The sequence below is a fragment of the Falco cherrug genome, chromosome 11 (assembly GCF_023634085.1).
Source record: "Falco cherrug isolate bFalChe1 chromosome 11, bFalChe1.pri, whole genome shotgun sequence".
NCBI classification, from domain to species: Eukaryota; Metazoa; Chordata; class Aves; order Falconiformes; family Falconidae; genus Falco; species Falco cherrug.
In genome coordinates this window covers 32461118-32481283 of record NC_073707.1, presented here as the reverse complement: position 1 = coordinate 32481283, position 20166 = coordinate 32461118, and the positions used below count along the sequence as shown (strand labels likewise).

The 20166-nt window shown below is 42.7% G+C and overlaps 3 protein-coding genes across 11 annotated transcripts in view; 2 read left to right on the top strand and 1 right to left on the bottom strand.

Annotated features, from left to right (window-relative positions):
* KCNAB1 (potassium voltage-gated channel subfamily A regulatory beta subunit 1) overlaps positions 1–2306 on the top strand; it is a 72559-nt gene extending 70253 nt beyond the window's left edge. For 4 of the 7 annotated variants that reach the window (XM_027806688.2, XM_055723209.1, XM_055723211.1 and 1 more), the window contains exons 12-13: positions 130–250; positions 1073–1407. In XM_027806688.2, the coding sequence (XP_027662489.2) occupies positions 130–250; positions 1073–1272 (321 nt within the window). In that variant the 3' untranslated portion in view covers positions 1273–1407. Of the gene's footprint in view, positions 1–129; positions 251–1072; positions 1408–1800 lie in introns of those variants that run through there. The other 3 variants (XM_005440146.4, XM_005440147.4, XM_005440148.4) reach the window with 1 other exon arrangement.
* Positions 2307–5103: 2797 nt separating this feature from the next.
* Positions 5104–9047, bottom strand: SSR3 (signal sequence receptor subunit 3). The gene is made up of 5 exons (XM_055723213.1): positions 8802–9047; positions 8016–8142; positions 7505–7603; positions 6346–6477; positions 5104–5648 (listed from the first exon to the last, which is right to left on the bottom strand). Exons 1-5 carry the CDS (start codon positions 8938–8940, stop codon positions 5582–5584), a joined length of 564 nt encoding a protein of 187 aa, XP_055579188.1. The 5' UTR covers positions 8941–9047; the 3' UTR covers positions 5104–5581.
* A 24-nt stretch (positions 9048–9071) lies between these two features.
* The window catches only part of TIPARP (TCDD inducible poly(ADP-ribose) polymerase), a 40808-nt gene continuing 29713 nt past the window's right edge, over positions 9072–20166 (top strand). The window contains exons 1-2 of one of the 3 annotated variants that reach the window (XM_055723208.1): positions 9072–9224; positions 12081–12159. The gene's annotated coding sequence lies outside the window, so the exon portion shown is untranslated. Of the gene's footprint in view, positions 9225–12080; positions 12160–18089; positions 18183–19404; positions 19483–20166 lie in introns of those variants that run through there. The other 2 variants (XM_055723207.1, XM_027806685.1) reach the window with 2 other exon arrangements.

The following is a 20166-nucleotide window of genomic DNA, read 5'->3' as shown; positions in this document are numbered from 1 at the left end:
ATCGTGTTATTTAGCTTCCATTACCTCCTGGGTTGGATATGGCTTTTTAAGAGCTGTTTGTAATTGCCTTAAACTTTCCATTTTGGAAGATTAAAGCTAACAGTCGATTGCAATGTAATTCACCTCCAGTGCTACCAGTGGCTGAAAGAGAAAATCATCAGCGAGGAAGGCAGGAAGCAGCAGGGGAAGCTGAAGGACCTGTCGCCCATCGCCGAGCGCCTCGGGTGCACGCTGCCCCAGCTGGCTGTCGGTAGGTGACAGGGCGGGCGACGACTGTCACTGCTGTCACCAGCACTGGACCCAGCTCGTGTTCCCGTAGTGCGAAGGGAAATACTCTGCAATGCTGGCAGAAAGTTGGTGCCTTACGGGCTGGTGAGAGCAGAGTGCAGGCGAGATCCTATGCAGACCCCTACAGCCAGGGGAGCTCTGTAAGTGCTCCTGACATCTGTTAAGTATCGGGATGGTTAGGTGAATGTGGCACAGGCAAAGGTGTGTCGCCTTTCAAACAGGAGCAAGGATGGCTTTATCTTTGCCAGTATCTATAGATCTGTTTATTATTTAAAATGCTTAAATGATTATTTGCTATCAGGGCTTATGGAACAAAATGCAAGAAGGAAAGACTGAAGGCGGACAAAGCAACAGCTCATTAGGAGAAGGCTAACCCAAACCCAGGGCACCAACGCGTTTCAAGGAACACAGTAAAAGAACAAAACACACTGTAGGATATTAAAATGCTGTGTATTGTTTTTGAGGTTACCCTCGGTCCGCTAGCCTCACGCAATAATAACATTCTTTTACAAAAAATTTAAGTGGTAGATTTAAAAATTACTTGAAATAAGATTGTTTCCAGCATCATCATCACCAGGCTTTGATTGACAAGAGGTCTAGTGTATCTTGGGCCATCCTCGGGGCTCCAGCCCTGACCTCCCTGTTTCTCCGAATGGTCCCTTCACGGGTGGAAGCCGGCAGTTACTCGGCTCTGTCAGACAGAAGCTCTGACAGGCATTAGGATCTGGAGTAATGCCATGTCGCAAAGCCTATGTTCCTGACCAACTTGTGACTTTATTCCCAGCATGGTGCCTGAGAAATGAAGGGGTGAGCTCCGTCCTTCTGGGATCTTCCAACCCAGAGCAGCTGATAGAGAACCTTGGAGCCATACAGGCAAGTGCAGGTGGTGGTGGCACCTCAGCCCAGTGGTGGGCTACTGTTCAGCTCCCTGTGCGGGTAACACCAGCATGCCTTGGTACCAGCACCCTACTTCTTTTAATATAGTTTTAATACTTTGTATCTTGTTTCAGGTGTCTTCCAGTTCTAGTTATGCACATTAATTACGCAAACCTATGGTGTATCCCCATGACTTGGCACCATTTGCAGTAGTTACAGCTGTATCCAGTAACAGAAGGGTGGCACCAGCAGGTTTAATGTACCTGAAAAAGCAACAGACCGAATTGCAGGGCATGTTGTGATATATTCTGTGCTAAGTCTTCTGTGGGGCACGTGTCACTTGCACCCACCTTAATTATTCTCTGTTGCTTTTCATAATAAGAGCTTCCCGTGGTGCTCTTGCCACCAGCTTGCTTTCCACTGCAGCTGGGCAACACCGTGCATGTGAAGTTTCAGAGTACTTCTGTGATTCTCTCACTGGGTAAAGATACTGCAGCCATTTTTCCTTTAAGGCAGAAAGGTATTAGATGGATGTTTAAAAACCCAGAGGAAATGTTGTTTGATAAAATTTAGATTTAGATTTGGAAAAACCTTTAATGGAAGCTTGATTAAACATCAGTTTTCTTCTACCCCCAGGTCCTTCCAAAGATGACATCCCATATTGTAAACGAAATAGATAATATTCTGGGAAATAAGCCCTACAGCAAGAAGGACTACAGATCATAATGCAATGCATGAATTACCTGGACTGCATGGTTTAAAAAGTGCTCTGTACAGAAGTACAGTCCCGAATTAATATCCGGTCATGAGAATCATTCAGCAGCTTGCTGCTTGGTGTCTACTGTCACTGGATCCTTTGAGATGTGTGCTGTTGCTACTAATCTGCAGTGAAATTTAAAAGCACAGTTATCTCTCTTCTAACCAAGAATGATCTTGTATTTTCTTAACTTCAACTGAATTCATTTTTTACTTTACTCTTAGCACCTCATGCTTGTGCTGTGGAAAACACTTGTAAAGCAAAAAATAATTTATAACCTTCAGGTACTTGGTAATTAAAGAAGGATGTACAGATCTATTTTTTCAATGAAGAAAAGCCAGACACAATTTAAGGTTTTAATAAAACCATATTTGGGAAATCTCAACTATAAAGTTTCTTCAGGTTAACAGATAGAAGGGGCAAGCTCAGATTTTCTGTTCTCTTTTTTATGCTGAATATAAGCTTTAGATTTTGTTTGTAGTTGAATAAAGGATGTAATACGGAGAATTAGTTAGAAATTAGATAGCTCAGCTCCTAACTATACAATTACTTCAGCTGTGGAGTGCTCATAGGACATATTTCTGAGTACAAGACAGAAGAGCACAGGTAGAAAACCCAACCTCGCATGTCAGGTTAATAAAAACAACAGCTGTTTGCAAATTCTAATGTTAAGTTAACCTTAAACCATGAAAGCCATGATAAAATATTGGGTTTTGCATCTATAGAAACCTGCCTCTACTTCTGCCTGCTTGTAGACAGAGCTATTGCAAATTTCAATATTCATGAGCTTTTAAGGATATAGATACTTATAAATACATATATAATATATGGCTGCTGAAAAATACCAGAAAGAAAATCAGGTACGTAATTTGGTGGAAGGCTACATTTGCTTTAACTTGTTCTGGAATCGGGCATAAGTAAATGCATAGTATTTTTAAGACACATTTTAATCAGGTAGTTTTTTGTGAGCATTTCATCCCTCTACAGGAGTTGATAGTAAGCATTTATATATTGATTTGCCCATCTTAAGACCCGTGTCATAGTTCACCATGAGTTTGCTTTGTAAAACACATCTATGATTTCAGTAGCTGTTTCTCACTCGTATTGAATCGTGTACTTCGGGCACTATTTCCTAGGGGGGTACAACTATGTACAGTATTTGTAGGACCCTTGTATTCTAGTCCCCTTAAATCCAGGATATCTGCAGAGCGTGCACAGTGTTCACGAGCCATGTGAACAGATACTAATACTTGAGTTGTCTTCTCCTGTATTTAATCCCATGAGCTATGGTATGTGTAAATGAACTTAGCTACTGTATATCCAGAAATGCAGTCTGACTTCGACTTCTGCTTGGACACAATAAAAGCATTTTGTGCATCTAATTTTATACTTAAGAGACCTGTTACTAATGGTGAGACTGATTTTGAAACAGCAATGGTTTACGTTGAAAATGGGTGTGTATCATTCCACAGGGACACGCTAATCCTCAGCGCTACCTGGGCCAGGCAACGGACAATGACCTCGGGCCAGAGGAGCAGGTACAGCCGGGGAGCGAAGGGCTGGGCTGGCTGTGCGTCTCGGAGAAGGTACTTCTAGATGTTAAGTCTCTTGAGGCAGACATCAGGTGAATGTAACATTTTGGCCTGAAGTTAACAGAACGTGACCAACATGACCAACAGTACAACTTAATGTTCTCTCTCCCCCTTCTCACACTCATGGGAATCCAACAACGTATTAAAAATACATCAATTCCCAACGTTCTTTTTTAAAAAAAAAATGAAAATGAGATGGCATTTGCCCTTACTTAGAGCAAAAGCTTAAGTCAGCTTGCCTAATGCTCTGAGGGCAATGGGATGCCCAGCAGTAGCCCATCCTTAGGCTAACTTTTGGCATTATACCACAGAAAGTGGGTGGAACTTGCAGTGGGGATTGCAAGGGAAAAAACAAACACAACCCTCCAGAAAAACCTCAAAAACAAATCACCCGTGACAGCGAAACAGCAACATTCAAGTCCTGTTGCTTACAGAGCAGCCAACCTTGCCTCATGTTTGATTCTGACTGTTTATAGGTCTGTTAGAAATCTGTTTTACATATGCTAAACAGACTAAAATATATACAAATTATATCCTTTACAATAAGTGATAGGCCAAGGAAAGTAAAATTATGCAAGGCAGGCACCAGCAATATGGGAAGTCTCCTTTCAGTAGCAAATAAGGAGGCAGAAGCGATAAAAGAAAAATCTACTATTTTGAGGGAAAACCACGAAGTTTATCTGGAGTGTTGAATGACCGACCAGAAAAGTAATTTCAATGGCACCTCTAAAGTGCACCACAACTGCTGGAATTTTCATGATGTAAGCACATGAAGAGTACTATCTGTACTGGGAAGCAAAGTAGAAGTAACTCAAGCAGTGGAGAGTTGAGATTGAAGACCCCCATCCAACCCCCAATCCCAAAGGATGCTGAGTATTAATAGTCAGCAGGCACTGGGTCATTAGGTAATAGTTTTGTGAGACTGCCCTGGTTGCGTTTGTCAGAACTAGAGAAATCACAAACTCTGCATACTCTAAGGCAGGCCAGATACACTGTCTCCTGCACTCCAGAATCTTCATTTTTACTCTATTTTACATAAATACAAATCTCATTGAAGTTAAGATCAGCAAAGTCATTGTTACATTAAATCTGATTATAAGCTTTCTCTTTCTTCCCTGCTTAGGATTCCAAGTCTGTAATGGCAGTATCTGTAACTTTTACAATAGAATTCCATTAACAGTAGCAGAGTTTAGCATTTAACTTAAGAGCGGCTTCACCAATAGCATGAAAAAAAGGATTATCTGATAAACCCATCATAAAGAGCTAGCTAAAGCATTTTTATTAAGTTGTGCCAGGCAAACTGGCACTGTTTTATATTTATTTATGACTTTAGAGATGAAAGGGGGGGGAGACGATGACGGGACCAGAAAGTATCAAACCACTTCAGAAGTATTTTTTTAGGAAGTTTAAGATTTGTCCTGACTCCGAGTTACTTAAAAATGAGGAGTATTTCCAACACATACAGTATGTACACTAACTTGTAGAAGACTCCTCTCTCCTAGAGGCAGAAAGATTTGACAAACCTACACACACTGCTTGCCCATGAACATACCAGGGATTTTTAAAAATTAGGAATGGAAATACAAGGAATCAAATGACAAAAAAGCGCCTCCTTTTTATTAAAACTTTTCAAGTTACAATGATAAATGGTGGATTGTCACTTTTCATCACCAGTGAGTTTGGCTCTTGTAACAGTCACCAAACTTAGAGGGGAAGTCTGTTAGGGGGTTTAAGTGTAACTATTTGGCCTGCTGTGTAGCAGCCCACTACGCTGTACTTGCCTAGTAGTTTGTAGCACCATCACACCTACGTGGTGCTTTGGAAAGGTTACGTTTGGTAACTGCTCACACGCCGTTTCCTTGCTAGGTAAGTAAAAAAAATCATCAATTCTGTTATTGAATAATGTGTAAAGATCCCAAGAGTAAATATAATTCCTTTTGGATTCAAACCCTCCCCCCATACCCTCAAGCAGTCACATTATAAACAAAAAATGTATTCCTATTCCACCCTTAAGCTTTTGTATGATAGTTGAACCCTCTCACAGAAATGAACTGCTGTGGGGTTTTATCTACTTGGAACCTGTAGATAGCAGAGCAATCAGTCCAGATGAAGCACTTATAGAAAGAATGTAGTTTCTGTAGGGAAAAGGTTAAGGACATATACTTGTGAAGCACCACTTCTTTTGCATAGAACACTTAGTACAAGTTTTATGAAAAACAAGCAATTGAAATGGTCTTTGTCTACGAGTTTTGAAATTGCAACATCATCACTTGAAATATAGCTTACAATCAAGGCTGTTAGCAGGACGCTGACATTGTACTTCACCTCAAAATTAAGACACGCCTAAAGTTTACCCTGTTCTCTTAAAAAAGTGTTTATAAATATGCTTAAATACAGAAGATCTTTAATTAACATACGTGGCCCTGACTGGCAGTACTTATTTGCTTAAGTAACAATTTTGCTTGTGAGGTTACTGAAACTAAACAATCCTGTGGCGTAAGAGCACCTGACAATTAACCACTGCTGCAGCATCCTGTAAGAACACAAGCCACCTCCTCATTCCACAATTACAATTGTTAACAGCAAAGCCCTGAGAGTTTCTGTGTATCGTCCAACCAGTATCTTTAAAGCAAGATGTTAAACATTTAGATGACGGGGACTTTTTTCTTTTTGACACCTCTATTTTTACGTTACAGTGTTTCTAAGCTGTGATACTACAACAAACTGCAGGCACCAACAGAGTAATCTCATAACCCACATGAGAAGCATAGCTACTATTGACAACAAATAGGAGTAAGACTCCAGTTGTTTCAAGCATGACATAAAGGATACACAGTGGGGTTGAAGTTCTTCAGCACAAAAAATGAAGCAATGATGACCAAGACCAGAAAGAGAGTATTGTTGTAGAAGATGGAAAAAGTCGTTGCTTCATAGTCTGCAACTTCATTTTTCTTCCACAGAATTCTAGGAAGAAGTTGAGACGTTATTTCAAACTTATTTAAATCCATGCATATCCTGGCACAGACACCACTGTGAAGCGATTAACACCCAGGGTGTACTAAACCACATACGGCTGCTCTTGTTATAGCTAGGTTCTAAAAGATGGAGCGCAGCAAGAACTACCAGTCAACTCATTACTTAAAGGCAAACCCCTGCATATACTCCGCACCTGTACACTTAAATGGCTTACGCTTGTTTTCCTACCAGGCACATCAAACCTAGCCCTTCATAAGTAACACTTCTTGTGAGCCTGTATCTGTTAACGTGCCACCTGCATGCCTTGCTATTAGAAATTAGAAAGGAAGATAAGGCTTTTTGCTCCAAAGACCTGACAGGTCATTACCTCATGCCTTGTACAGCCCTAATGAGCATCTAATACTAAGTGCTTCCCAATACACTCATCAGGTATAGCCTGGATATTAGTATGACCTATTTAGTTGGAAATCTGCACACTGACATGTGCCAGTGAGGGGTAACAAGTACAACCAGTGATTGCCAGTGTGGCCCAGCAGTATATGGAAATGCTATTCTGAAGGAGCCTGCGTGCCACTACGCAAAATACATCACAGTGGCCCATCCTTAAGAAAAGGAGCTTTTCTGATTTCTGAAGACAGCCATGATGCTTACTCCTCGGAGGAGTTATCAGAAGGCCTGTATACAGTAAGTTGTGTTGTTTTGCTTTGTGGCTCGAGGACTGAGAGGCTGCCTTATAGGACCTATTGATAAAGGTTTCAATGTCTGAGACCTTTCATTGATCACTCGCCTCAAAAAGGCTTTATGGATGAACAAAGAACTGACAGTATGTCAGGCGGGCTGGAACTAGATCATCTTTAAGGTCCCTTGCAACCCAAATCATTCTGTGATTCTACTTACCAGAATGCAGAAAAAAACCCAATGGCAAAGCAACAGTCCCCAACACCCTACCTAGAGCCTTAAAGACACCAGGCAGTATTATAAGAAGGGAGAGAATGAAGAGAACAGAGAGGATTACCTTTCATCCTTCTCCTTACGAGACATCTTCCTATTGTCTGCCTCAGACAACTTGCGAGTAACTTCTTTGGAAACAGCATCTTCTCTTTTCTGTGCTACTCTGTAAGAAACACCATTTACATTAGAGTTGAAAAATTAAAAGAAATCCCAACCCTGGGGTTATAGGAAGCTGTAGTTACAGAGAAGAACAAAAATTAAGCAAGACACTGAACAGTTTTTCTGAATTGAAGGGACAATAAGAAATAATTAAATTACTAAAAGTATTAGTCAACTACAGTTTGTGGCAATACCTGCTGAGAATGAAGGCATTTTTGTTATTTCGTTGTACTCTTAGCTGACAAGACTAGTCTATTTCACAATTACAAGAGAGGTAAAGGAAACCAATTAGGGGACACTTCTGTATAAAATAGATTTTGTAGTAACATTTCAGACATTCATAAAAAATGTTGGAAAAGCTGGTTTTGATGAATTATTTAATAATAATTTCTACTTCAAAGAGCCACCAAACTTACTTGTGTTTGAGAACAAACTTGACATTCTTATATGCAAAAGCTACTAGGTAGGTACTGATGAGGGTCATTACGCTATACAGGACTGCGGACTGAACCAGATCCATATGCCATATCCTCCAGTAAAGCCCTTAAAGAAAGAAAGAAAAAAAAAAGACATTTTGAGCAGTTTCGCTCTCAAAGAAAAGCGCCCCCACAGGAGTCCTACGGAGTTTATGAGCGCTGTAATTCAGCACTGGTTCTGCCAGACCGAAACCAGTTCCTGCAAAATCACTTGGAGGGCTCCTCGAACTGCCTTAAAAACCACTTTCGAACACAGATACCTGCTTTGCTTGTGGCCGAGGGGCCCAGGCTCGGTGAGAAGCCGCCGCCCGCCCGCCGGGCTCACCGGCGCTGACACGTCAGTGCTCCTCAGCGGCTCGCCCCCCCCACAGGGCGCCGCACGGCCCGTGCCCGCTGCCCCGGGCTGGCACGACGCAGCCTGCCGGGCCGCGTTCGGCACGGCACGCTGGCAGCCAGGACGCCCCGCCAGTCGGCCCAAACGGGCAAGGTGAGCCCCAGCAGCCCGGGGACCACCACCCGCAGCCGGTAGCGGGCCAGGAGCCCGAAGCGGGCCGCGGGCAGTCCCCGCTCCCCTCAGAGCCGGCCGCTTCCCCCGCCCCGGGGCATGCCGCTCACCCCCCCGCACCGCTGGGGCCCCCGCCCCGGGGCATGCCGCTCGCCCCCCGCACCGCCGGGGCCCCCACACCAGGGCCTGCCGCCCGCCCCGCCGGGACCCCCGCCGCTCACAGATGGGGATGGCGGACACGATGAAGGCGTTGCCGAAGAAGAGCGCGGAGGACTTGGCGGAGAGGTTGCGGCTGAAGTCCTGGAGGAGCAAGTCTTCCTCCGACTGCTGCCGCCCGCCAGGGCCGCCCTTGGGAGCCATAGCGGGACGCGGGCCCTGCCACGGTCAGCGTGCCGCGACTGCTTCCGGGTCAGGCCGCCAGCGGGGCGGGGGCGGGCCCGGCCCGGCCAGTAGCACTTCCGGGGCGCGGGGCTTTTCCGTTACGGCCGTTACTGCCCCGCCAGCTGTGGGCGCTGCCCCTTGTTGGTGGGACTCGGTCCCGCCGGCTCCTCGGGCGCCTCGATGCGGAGCCCGCCTGCTGCCCCGGGGGCTGCCCCGGGGGGCCGGCGGGCGCTGAGGGGCGCGGGTCCCGGTGGCTGAGGCAAGTGAGTACCCGTGGGGGCGCCGGGCTGCCGGCGGTGCCTGGACCCGTGTCGGTTTGGCCTGGGGCGTGGAGCGGACCCACTGTAGGCCCTCGGCGGTGGCCCCCTCATGGTTTTCTTCGGGAGATTCCTCAACTCGAGCCGGCCGGCCCCGCTGCTGGCGCGGCTCTGGCTCCCTGCCCGCGCCTCTGGCAGCCCTTGGGAGCGCGGCCTGCCTCCCCGCCGCACACGCACCGGCTCGGGAAGCCGTGGGGAGCGGTCCGCACAGCTTTGCTAACGGCCCACCTGCGGTTTGTCTTACTGGCATGTGGGAGCCCCCAGAAATTTCGGGGGTCAGCTAGTGTCTGGCTGGAAATTGCGGAGGGCTTGCGGCGTGATACAGCTTCAGTGGGCTGGCCCCCGTGGCCTGGGGTGCCTGCAGCGCCCCTTGTTTCCTGGGACAGCGCTTTTCCCCTTAGCATTTATAACATTGTTGAGGAAACTTCATTTAACAAAGCGTGTATCTTTTCAACTTTTCATTAAAGTCATTCTTCCTACTTGTTTTCCCCCAGTTAGTAATATTCTTTGCTTGCGAGAGAAGGTAGGTCATGCAATGAGGAGATACTAGCTGGAAATGAAATGAAATTGATACAATCAGAAATCATAATTCATTGGGATAGTTTCAGAAAACATTTAAGTGCTGTAGGACTCTGCCTTTGAACCTTGTAATAAATTTCCAAAGACCAAACTGAGAGTGAATTTACGTGATTCACAGTGTGCTAGCAGAGCAATGCCACTAATGTCTCCTTATCTACAGGCAGCTATGGGGGTCACCCTTCTGCTAGCGAGACCTTCCTTCGTGGCTTGGAAATACCTCTCCAGCAGGGTTTCCCAAGCTGGGGTAGCTGACACGCCAGCCCATCAGATGAGGCACAGTAGCTGAGTACCAGCAGAAGCAGCCATGCCCGTGCGCAGAAGGCGGGGGGCAGCTCTCCAGATGCCACAGCCGGGGACCCCGGCCTTGCCCCCTCATCGACCCCCAGCTCCTCATCACACGGGCGGTGGTACTGGCCCGTGGTCCCGGTCAGGTGTTTACCCTGCGCCTGGTGTCGTCACACAGGTGGTCAGGAGTAATGCCACAGGTCATGTACCTGTGCGAGCATTCAGTTGCGGGGAAGCCTGTGTCCTATGGGATTTGTAATCAGCAGGTGATGTGTCCCCTGCAGCTAACCAGTATATATGGCTGTCCTCTGCCTAGATACTAACTTTAGGCATTGTCCTTCGTAGATGCTTTTAATGCTTTTCAGCAGTTGGTGATGACTCCCACACCTAACTGGATTATATTATCAAGCTGTTTATTCTCAATTTCTAAATATTTTGTGTGACTGTCTTAAAGTAGAAAAATTCTGGGTTTTTGTAATAAGGAATTCTGCCTTTTTTAATGTAATATCATTTTCTCTGCGGAAATCATTGAGATCATCAGCAATGTTTTAGTGGATTGCTGTCTTTAAGCACCTAAAGATGCTTGTGTGTATTTCACTGAACTTGCAAGCATGCCTGACTTTCACTGATTTCTTCTTTTTTGACAAGCATCTTCTACATGAAACACATGGATACCTCTTCCTTTTAATGTCTTTGTTCCTTATGCCCTGCATCTCTGGGTTATATTAACCTGTTCTGAAATGGCTTCAGCAGTTTATGGCTTCCAGTGGCAGGAAATGCTATTTGCCTGTTAGTTGGCATTCTGAAATCTGTGCTGAGGTTGGTACTCCAACAAGAGTGGAGATCAGTCTTGGTTCCTTTGTAAAACACGTTAAAACTAAATGCGTAGTAGGTAACCGCTATTCGATTAGTGTTATCAATCGTAAGAATTTTCTTACTAAAGAACATTGTTAGAGTTGTGTGAAGTAGTTGGAAACCGTGGGAAAGATTAAGATTGTTTCAAGATTCAGATGCAATCATGACTCTGTTCTTTTATAGATTTCTTCCCTCTGCTTATCTGGATAAATTTGTTGTGTGTTGTGCAATGTAATTAACTTTTTGGTCTTGGTTTGGATTTACATGAGAAGGATGGTATCATTCTGGAACAAAATCTGCCTGGTGACCATCTGTCTGTCCATTAAGATGAAGTATGACATTGCTTTTGGCAGTGGAATGATGAAAGATTTTCTTGAAAAAACAATGAGCACTTTGCTTTTTTAAAAATCCTGGCATTGGCAAACTGTAGCTTTAAGCAGAACACTGCATACAACGAAACTGTCACTGAAGCTTCATACTCACTTTAAGTATATCATAGTTGGTTGGGCCACCAATTTCTGTCAAAACAATTCAGGTTTTTGTTTAAATGCCTAAATCTGCATTGTGCTGACTGTCTTGTCTGAATCCTCATTCAGAAGCTGTTGGGAACATATGGCATCAAAACCAGAGGAACAATGGCTCTGTGAATCAAAAGCAAAAGTTCTCCTAATAGAAAAGTTAATGCTGTTATCTTTGTAATTCGTGAAGTATGGTTCTTACCAAATTTCTTTCTAAAACACAGCAGCAGTGATAAATATTCTGGAAATACATTTCCCAGCAGGATTTGTTTTGTCTGTTTTATTGTTGCCACATATCTATGTAAAGCATAGACTCCAAAACACATCTGTGTCAGATTGCAAAGTAGAATCTCCAAGGCAGGTGATTAACAGTAAATAAGTCTGCTCTTTAGCAAAGTTTTATTTGTCATCTTCTGTGCTAATATGAATTTTAATGTCCCAAGGGATAAGAATGGTTTTCATTAATATGACTGTCTTACACAAAAAGAAAACAAAAACCTAATGAGTCTATAACTTATTACTAGGGTTTTTTCAGTTCGTTAATTTGTGCCTTCTCTTCCTTTAGGTGCTGAAATGCTAAAAGAATCCTTAATGTGCAGAAGTGGAAATTCCTGGCAGACAGCACAGACAGGGAGCAACTTCAGGTGGGTCAAGAACAGAACCAGAAAGCTGTTGTGGTGGCTCTTTCTGTCACCGTAACAGTGCCAGGAATAGGTGCCCTAGGACCGAAGAGCTGTGACTCTTTGTAGCTCCGGTAGCAAAGAGCAACACAGTGATACAGAGGTGTTCTGACCAGATAATGGTTCCTTTTCTCCTCTGTGTCTCTAGCAGGTCGGTGCACAAGTACCTGGAGTGTAAGTGGTGCCTGGACTGCGTGTGGGGTGGGAGGAGCTGGGCGTTCCTAAGGTGGATGCCAGAGGTTATGTAGCTATGCTTGTGTAGCCAGCAGTCTTGAACATCTTGATTATTATTGGTCATTTGTTAGTAACTTTCTGAACACCTGTTTATTTCTCTCTCCATCTTTTTATTTATGCATTCCATCAAATCAATATATTAATTAATCTTGTGTAGCAGTTCTTTCAAACGGCATCTAGTGCATTTCTTCATGTTGCGTGAAGTGACCCTTTTTGTCAGACTGTGATTACACTTGCCCAGCTATGCCTGCCTAGACCCTTGGGAACACAGACTGTTTCTGTGAGTAAGGCTTCTCAACTGTATTGAATATTCTGTATCACTTTGAGCTGCAGTTCTTTCTTGGCGTAGCTCTGCTGAAAAGATTATGAGCTCTTACAGCTTGATGGTTTATACAGTCCTTCTAACCTAGTTCAAAGGCTCTTGATAACGGGTTTTTAGCTTGCAAAACTGGTGGAAAAAACTCCCCTGAGATTAATACATAGACCAGACCAAATAGGACCAGTATTAATATTAGGACATCCCAGTATTACTTATGGCTAAGTGAATTGCTGTGTCGTTAGTTACTGTGGTAGCTGGCATCTTGTTTAATAGAAGAATTCTTAAAACCCCTCAGACAGAAATGTGTTTTTTTCTGAATAGCGATCATTATCACATTCCAACAGTAACAGTTGTATCAAAATGAAATAACTGACTGGCAAGAATCCTTTGAGTCCCACAGAAAATAATATTTGTGATTAAAATACATGTCACCTCGGTGGTGATTATAGCTGATCTCTGTGTTGTTTTACAATTCATGTTCATAAAAGTAATGTAGAACATTGTGTGCTGTGTGGAATTACAGTGCACACCCTTAATACCTCTATAACAAAACAAATGTTCTCAACATGGACTTTGATATACCCTCTCTGTTCTTTGCTTTTATAACATTAGTTTGTCAGAGTAAATCTTCACAGATGCATTTAGGAGATACCTGATATTTTAAAATTGTTTATTTCAACCAGTTATAGAAAGTAAGGCAGCAATGAGTCCAGCTCTCTTTCAGAAAAGGGGTTTCATTTCTTTGATGTTGTCTCCAGATGCTTGCACATGTTTTTTCAGTAGTACCAGTGATGTATATTCTGTTATACTTGGAGTGTGTATGTTTTCCTCTTTTTAAGTTAGTCTAAAAAGGACATTGTGCCTTCGGCCTTGTGTCAGTGTTTACCCTGGATTTGGTGTTTTACTATGGAGTTGAAGCAGCTGTGCAGTCTCTTGCATCTTTTTCAGTTTATTATCTACATGCTAGTGCTACATGGGTTTTAGTTTAAATTGTATCGCTGCCAGAGGAATGATCCCACTCATATGAAAATACCTTTTATTTTCTGTATGGAACTACATTGTGAACCTACATCCAAAGCTAAAGTATAAACTTGGCTGACCTTGCAGGCATTAATTTTCCTGCCTACTTACCAACCATTTGTTTTTTGTTTGCTTCTCTAAAAGGGCGTTTGTTAAGCACTGAAACGGCATCTATTATTTGCTTTTGGTAATCATTTCACTGCCAAGTCCTCTGGGGGTGATTGCTTCATTTTGCCCTTATTTAACTGTTCTAGCTGAACCATTTCACTTCACATATGTGGAAGACTTCTGTCTACTCTGTTGTTTTAACTTAAGTCATTCGCTGAAATTGAGGACATTTTGTAGTATTGTAGATACAGCCTAAAAAGTTTGTGACTGAGACTTAATCTTGCAGCTGTCTATTGGAATTCTTGGGGCAAATTGTGTATTCTCCTCATTCTGGACAGATTTCTTTCTATGTCTCCTCTTACATGCACACATGCACACACGCCTCCTCCACAGCACTTGTTAGTTAGGAAATAAATTCCATAGTCTTGAAAACTGCTGGGTTTTCACATTCACTTCTAAATCTAAATTCGAACTAGCTTTCTTGACGGTATTCGTTCCACAGTCAGTGGACTAAACTGTCCAAGAATTAGGTTACAGTGGAGCTTTTGCTCTGCTCTGGTTAAGGTTGAAAACCCCCTCTTTGTTCCAAACTGAACTCTTATAATACTCTGAAATCCCTGTGTTTACTTGGATGTATTGAAATTTACCATGCAGTAAGGGATTAGTGTTCTGAGTTTTGGATCAGCTGATTGGGGATTGTTGAAATACAAAAGAAAAACCTTCTTTGAATAAACATGCATGACACTCATAAACTGAGCAGCTTCTGCTATCTTTGTGTGAACAAGGTAGATGAGAAGCTTTCCACTTCTTCTGTGTCCTGTGCTTACTTTGAAGCATTCTGTGGTGTCTGAGGTTTAAAACTGGAGGCATTATCTGGCTATATTATTTTTCAGCCAAATCAGTTCCTCGTGTGGTTTAGAATGTAGCCCCAGAAAGAACACAGCTGGAGAGGCAATCTGGGTGCTGGTAAGGAGTGGCACTGTCTTGAACCAGTGTTGTTTCCAGATGCAGTTTTGAGAGGATAGCTTACTTACCTGGGTGTGAATTTGGGAAGAATCTGTGATTCTGTAAGGGAGGGGAATGTCTGAGTTCCCTTTTCCTAACACAGAGAAGGGTAAATTAGTTAAAATAGTCACTGAGGTGAACAAAGTAGAGTACATCATCCAGTGCTGTAGCTTCATGAGCTGTTCTCTTGCCTTCTGAGAACATTGCATTGAAATAATGGATTGCTGTGCTCATCTTTAATTTCTAAAAGCTAGAAACTGCTGGTTTCTGTGACGCTTGCTGTATCTGAAGGGAAGTCAGTGTAGCATATGTGACCCATTTTTGGTGTCTTGAAATGGTCTCATCTGCTCCAGTTTCCTCCTTTAGCATTTTAAAAGTTTTGGTTGATAGATTCTTCTGCGTGTAGACCAAATGAATGAAATAATGTCTATTAATAGATTCTCAGGGGGCTGGCTTGCTCAGCGTTTATCCCAGATAGAGCATGGAACTGCACTTTTGAAAAGCAATATCAAATGCAGTATTTGGAAAATAACTAAACTCTACAGGTAAGAGTGACCCTAATATCCAAGATTCGGGGCGTCTGCTTCTCAAACTTCACTGTCTGGTTCCCGTGTTGGTTTGAGATCTGCAGGCATATCCTGCAGATAGTACAAATAAAAGCTTCTGAAAGCAGGAAGTAGAAAATGATGGTATTTTATTTCATCCTGTTGTGTATCTTTCACTTTTTTATTCTGGTCAAGCATAAAATACCCTGGTTTGAGTCCTCTGGAGGTTTGTGCGGACTGATGCTGTACATGCATGCTTTCCAGACGTGATCCAAAGATGGCAGCCAAACTGTTTCTTGTGTGGGTGCCACTGAGGAGCTGCAACTTTCATCTGCTTAGGAGGACTCTTCTAGCTACCCAGCTCTGGGCATGCCACCTAACATGCAGGCACTGTTAAGTTTTCTTACAGGTCGCACTGGCCTTTTATGATGTGGTGGAGAAATACATGGTGAAGGTAAGCCTGGGAGCTGTGTCGTTAATGCTTCTGCACAAGGGCTGCACTACAGGATGCTGAGGAAGTTGAATGAATGACCCTTTAATATAAGCAGACCTACCCCACTGCGTTTTGTGTGTGTGGAAGATGGTAGGCAGTAGGATGGCAAAATGAGCTAAGGGTGTGACTTGAGGCAGTGAAGCCCTGGCGCAGGACCCAGGTTTGTTGCTGGCTGTGTAGTGAAGTTTGGAATCTGTTTAGTTGCTGCCTGTGATTACATATCTAGGCACAAAGGGTGCCAGGCAATCAGAAACAGTCGTTAAATGTGGAATAGTCAGCTTGTGTCTCTTTAACAGCATGCAGATTACAAACAGTTCATATGTAGTCCCCACACTAGGGATATATCAGGTGATCTGCACTGGGATTATGCTGGTCCAGTTCAGCAGTCTGAATTGCTGCTAGTGGGAGGAAGTCAGCCAGATGGGATTTCTGAGTCTGAAATGTGTCATTCTGGCACCCACCCATCCGCTACTGCTCTATCCTTAGGCTGTGTAGGAGGATCTCATGGTGGTTGGTGTCACTTTCCACCTGTGAGTTATCTCTGGGGTTTCCCATTCCTGCAGCTGTAAATTGGGTAAGTGTCTTCTGGATCTTAGCCATAGGGAAATTTTAGCCTATAAAGTGTAGTCAGAAGAGTTGGCCATCCATGTGCTGATGGTTCCTAAGATGCTAATACCTAAAGTGAGAAGGCTGAACTAGAAACTGAGGTGTCATGTGGCGAATGTTTGGAAGAGTGAATAAAAGGGGGTATTTCTGACTACTTCATCTTCTGAATGGTTATTTGTAATCATATGTAAAACAGACTAGCCTTGCACATCGCAAACGTTTGAATTTATCATGGTAATACTCACATCACCAAAGTACATAGGAGTTGTATCCAGCGAGCTTTAGAACTTTAGGTCATGGCTGAGCTTGGGTATAGTTAGCAATAAGTCTGGAGATGATAAGAAATCTGATCAATACTGATACTAGGATTCAGTAAGAATCTGGCTGGGTGTAGCAGTGCTAGGACTGACCAGGGCATCACTTCTTAGCTGGGACAGAAAGCTCTTGCAGGTTATCTGTCGCAAGGTAGCAAGGTCCAGGTATGTGCAAGCGTGCTCTGCGGCAGCAGCGTTGGATCCAGGGAGCCTGGTGTGGAGCTGGACCTACTGAGGAGGAGGAGGACAGGAGCCCGGTTAACTAAGGACAGACACTCGGGTGTCTGCAGTGGTCTAGTTCTTCTCCAGGTTGGATCTGCCAAGTTTAATGTGAAGTCCAGGGAAAGCAGTTCAAAATTTCTGTGGCACAGCTGTACAGAACTGCTCTTAGCTGCATGCCTGTGGTCATCTTGAGAATAGTGCAGATTTGAGCTAGCTCTGGATAGAATTGATTCAGGCTCATTTATTTTGTTCTGTATTGGTATAGATGGGAGTGTAATCCATCCACAGAAATTAGCTTTGTGTTTTCTAGCCAGCCAATCATGACTAGACTCAGCCTGGACCTATATGTTAGAGGGAATTCTTCCAAGTTACACTTTTTTCCTAATTTAAAAAACCTTAGGAAATGTCAAATAAACAAAAATCTTCATGAACAGAATTAATATAGAAAGGCAGTATCCTGTGCCCTTCTGGAATGCTGAATTCAGCAACACACAGATTGCTGAATTCTAGAAATAAAGCATTTGTAGTGTACTCCCACACAATAATTCCTCCATAAAGAAATAATCTTTCCAAGGCATGTTTGCATTCTAAAACATAGAGCAGAGCATCTCTCCAACTCGTAGTGACTTAAAGCTGTTTCAGACAAAGAACATCTGCTGAATGTAGCAATCATTTGGCTGTTTTCTGCATGGTACTGTCTAACGCTGTGGTTTTACTTATGTGTTCTGCAGACTGTATCCATCCAGCTGCTCACAATATCCACAGCAGGGAGGCTTTGGGAGCCAACACTGAGCCAAACTGTATGCCATGCGGTACTGAGGGAAGACATGCAGGATTTTAAAGCAATGTGTGTGTCTCTTCTAGTTGGTTGCTTACATATGTGTTAGGCAAAATGAAGGACTCGGCCCATATTTTTGCAGATGGTGTTGTATTATTACTCAGAGTTAGACCTTCACTGTGTTGCTGCAGCTGATCTGGATGCACGTGATGTGTTTGTGAATAATTTTCATTATTGTTGCCATTTTCAGGAGGCATGATTAAGTTTGAGGATTTGAACATTAACAGTATTTCCTGAGCTTCAGATTTTGTTTTGTCATCTCCTGCATCTTAGAAGAAAAATGGTGAATTTAAGTGTTAATTTCTTCCTTTCATTTATTTTGTTTTTAATTTAGGATGTGAATGCTGCTGTTCTCCTTCATGCTGTTGGTGTCATGCAGAGCTTGGGAGAAAGGGCAGTCAGGTTTATAATACCACTCCCTTTTATATTGTAAGGATTGACCTTTTCAAGGGATGTCTACAGAGATCTTCATTCACACCTTCAACTTTTTAAAGGTGTTGCAGGTCTTTGTAGAATCAGAGTCTTACTGAGTAATGAAAGGTCTAATGAAGTTTGCTATGATGAGCAGCTCTTAGCTGTTTTTTCAGATATGAAATACTACAGTACTGTTACCTTGTAGGTGTCCTTTTGTAATTTGTTGGAATTTTTGATTGTAGAGTGGACATTATTTGCATGTAGATAGCAAACTACCTGTTTGTTAGATAGAACTAACCGTTAATTTTAGAACTGTTTAAATTCTGGTTGGCCAACAGCGTTATAAAGGAAGATTCCCGTTCTGTTTAGTTTAAATAAGAGTCAACCTAAAGGAGAAGGAGCAAAGCACTGCCATCCACACATTACTGCTTACCTTGTGGCAGGATCCATGTGTTCCACAATAATCAGCGTTTTAGAATTAACCTTCAAAAAAAATCTCAAAAGTTACATGGTATTATATGAATCAGTTTATATTGCTCGTGATAGTTTAAGGATGCATGGCAAGTGTCGGTTTGGCCTTAACTAAAGCTACGTGGTTTATGCTGGTTTCACAGAGACTTCCACAAGAGGGTGCGCCAGTTCAACAAAAGCCCATATAAACCAAACGAGCAAGTCCCCACTGCGGGAATATCTTCTTTTATGTGTTGACTCATGTATCTAAATCAACTTCAAAACTGGATGGATGCTTTTAATCCGTTTAATGTCACAGAGCGTCTCTCCAGTCTGTAACAGATACATGAATGGATGTGTGATACTTTGTGGGTGAGCCAGTCTGGAAGTTTAATTTTGAGCAAGAGTTCAAAAATCTGTTTTCAGAAATCCCGCTCGCACTGACAAAAGGCTATCTTCAGACTGCAGTCACAAGATGGTATTTAGATGCTTGGGGTTTTTTTAGTGTACTGAAATGTGTTACTTGTTCCTAATTCATGCCTGATGCCCTGCAAATGCTCATTACATGCAACTTAAGAAGGAAGTTTTGGGATTTTATTTTTTTATTTTTGATTTTGAAGCATCATTAACTTTCCCCTCAGACTGGTGCAGCACTGGATAGTACAGCTGCAGAAGAAAACTCCATCGAGAAAGATGACTTCTTGAGGCAGCTGACTTGAGTATGACTGATACAACTTTTTTCTGTTTCTATTTTGTGATAAAATTATTTCTTGTTTCATAAGATAAATGGGAACTCTTGGTAATGCTTCAGGTTAAGTTGTATAATGTTACTGTACCAATATGCTAAAGGCATTAAAGTGTTCTGCTGCATGTGTAGGTCAAAGTTCTAGGTCCATTCCTCTAAGACTGCAGTACTAGGACAGTAAGATACCTCTGCAGAAATGATTAACGCATTTTCCAGGAAAAGGGCCAGCTTTAGAATTGTGCATTCCCTGTCCAATTACATGAATCATAAATCGCTTAGAGATAAGATTATTTGATAGTCAGCAAAATAACTAGAAGCGTGGTGATACTCATATGTGTAATATATGATTATCTTTTTTCTGAGAAATGTTTTCTCCAAACTTTCAGGTGTCTTAAATAAGAAAAACAGAATGGTGTGCTTTGAAAACTTGTAATTACTAGTACAAGATGTTAAAAGAATGTGAGTTTGAGACCAAAGAAATTATTTTTTGTTACAGCTAGCTGCAAATGTAAAAGTTGGGCCTGGATTCAAAAAGTTTCATTTACTAATATTGATGAATTGGATACAGTTTTGAGATTAATTGTCCCTAGTTTTGATACTTTTCTTTTGAGCAGTATAAAAGAGAAGAATATGAGATTTTACTAAAAAATCACCACCA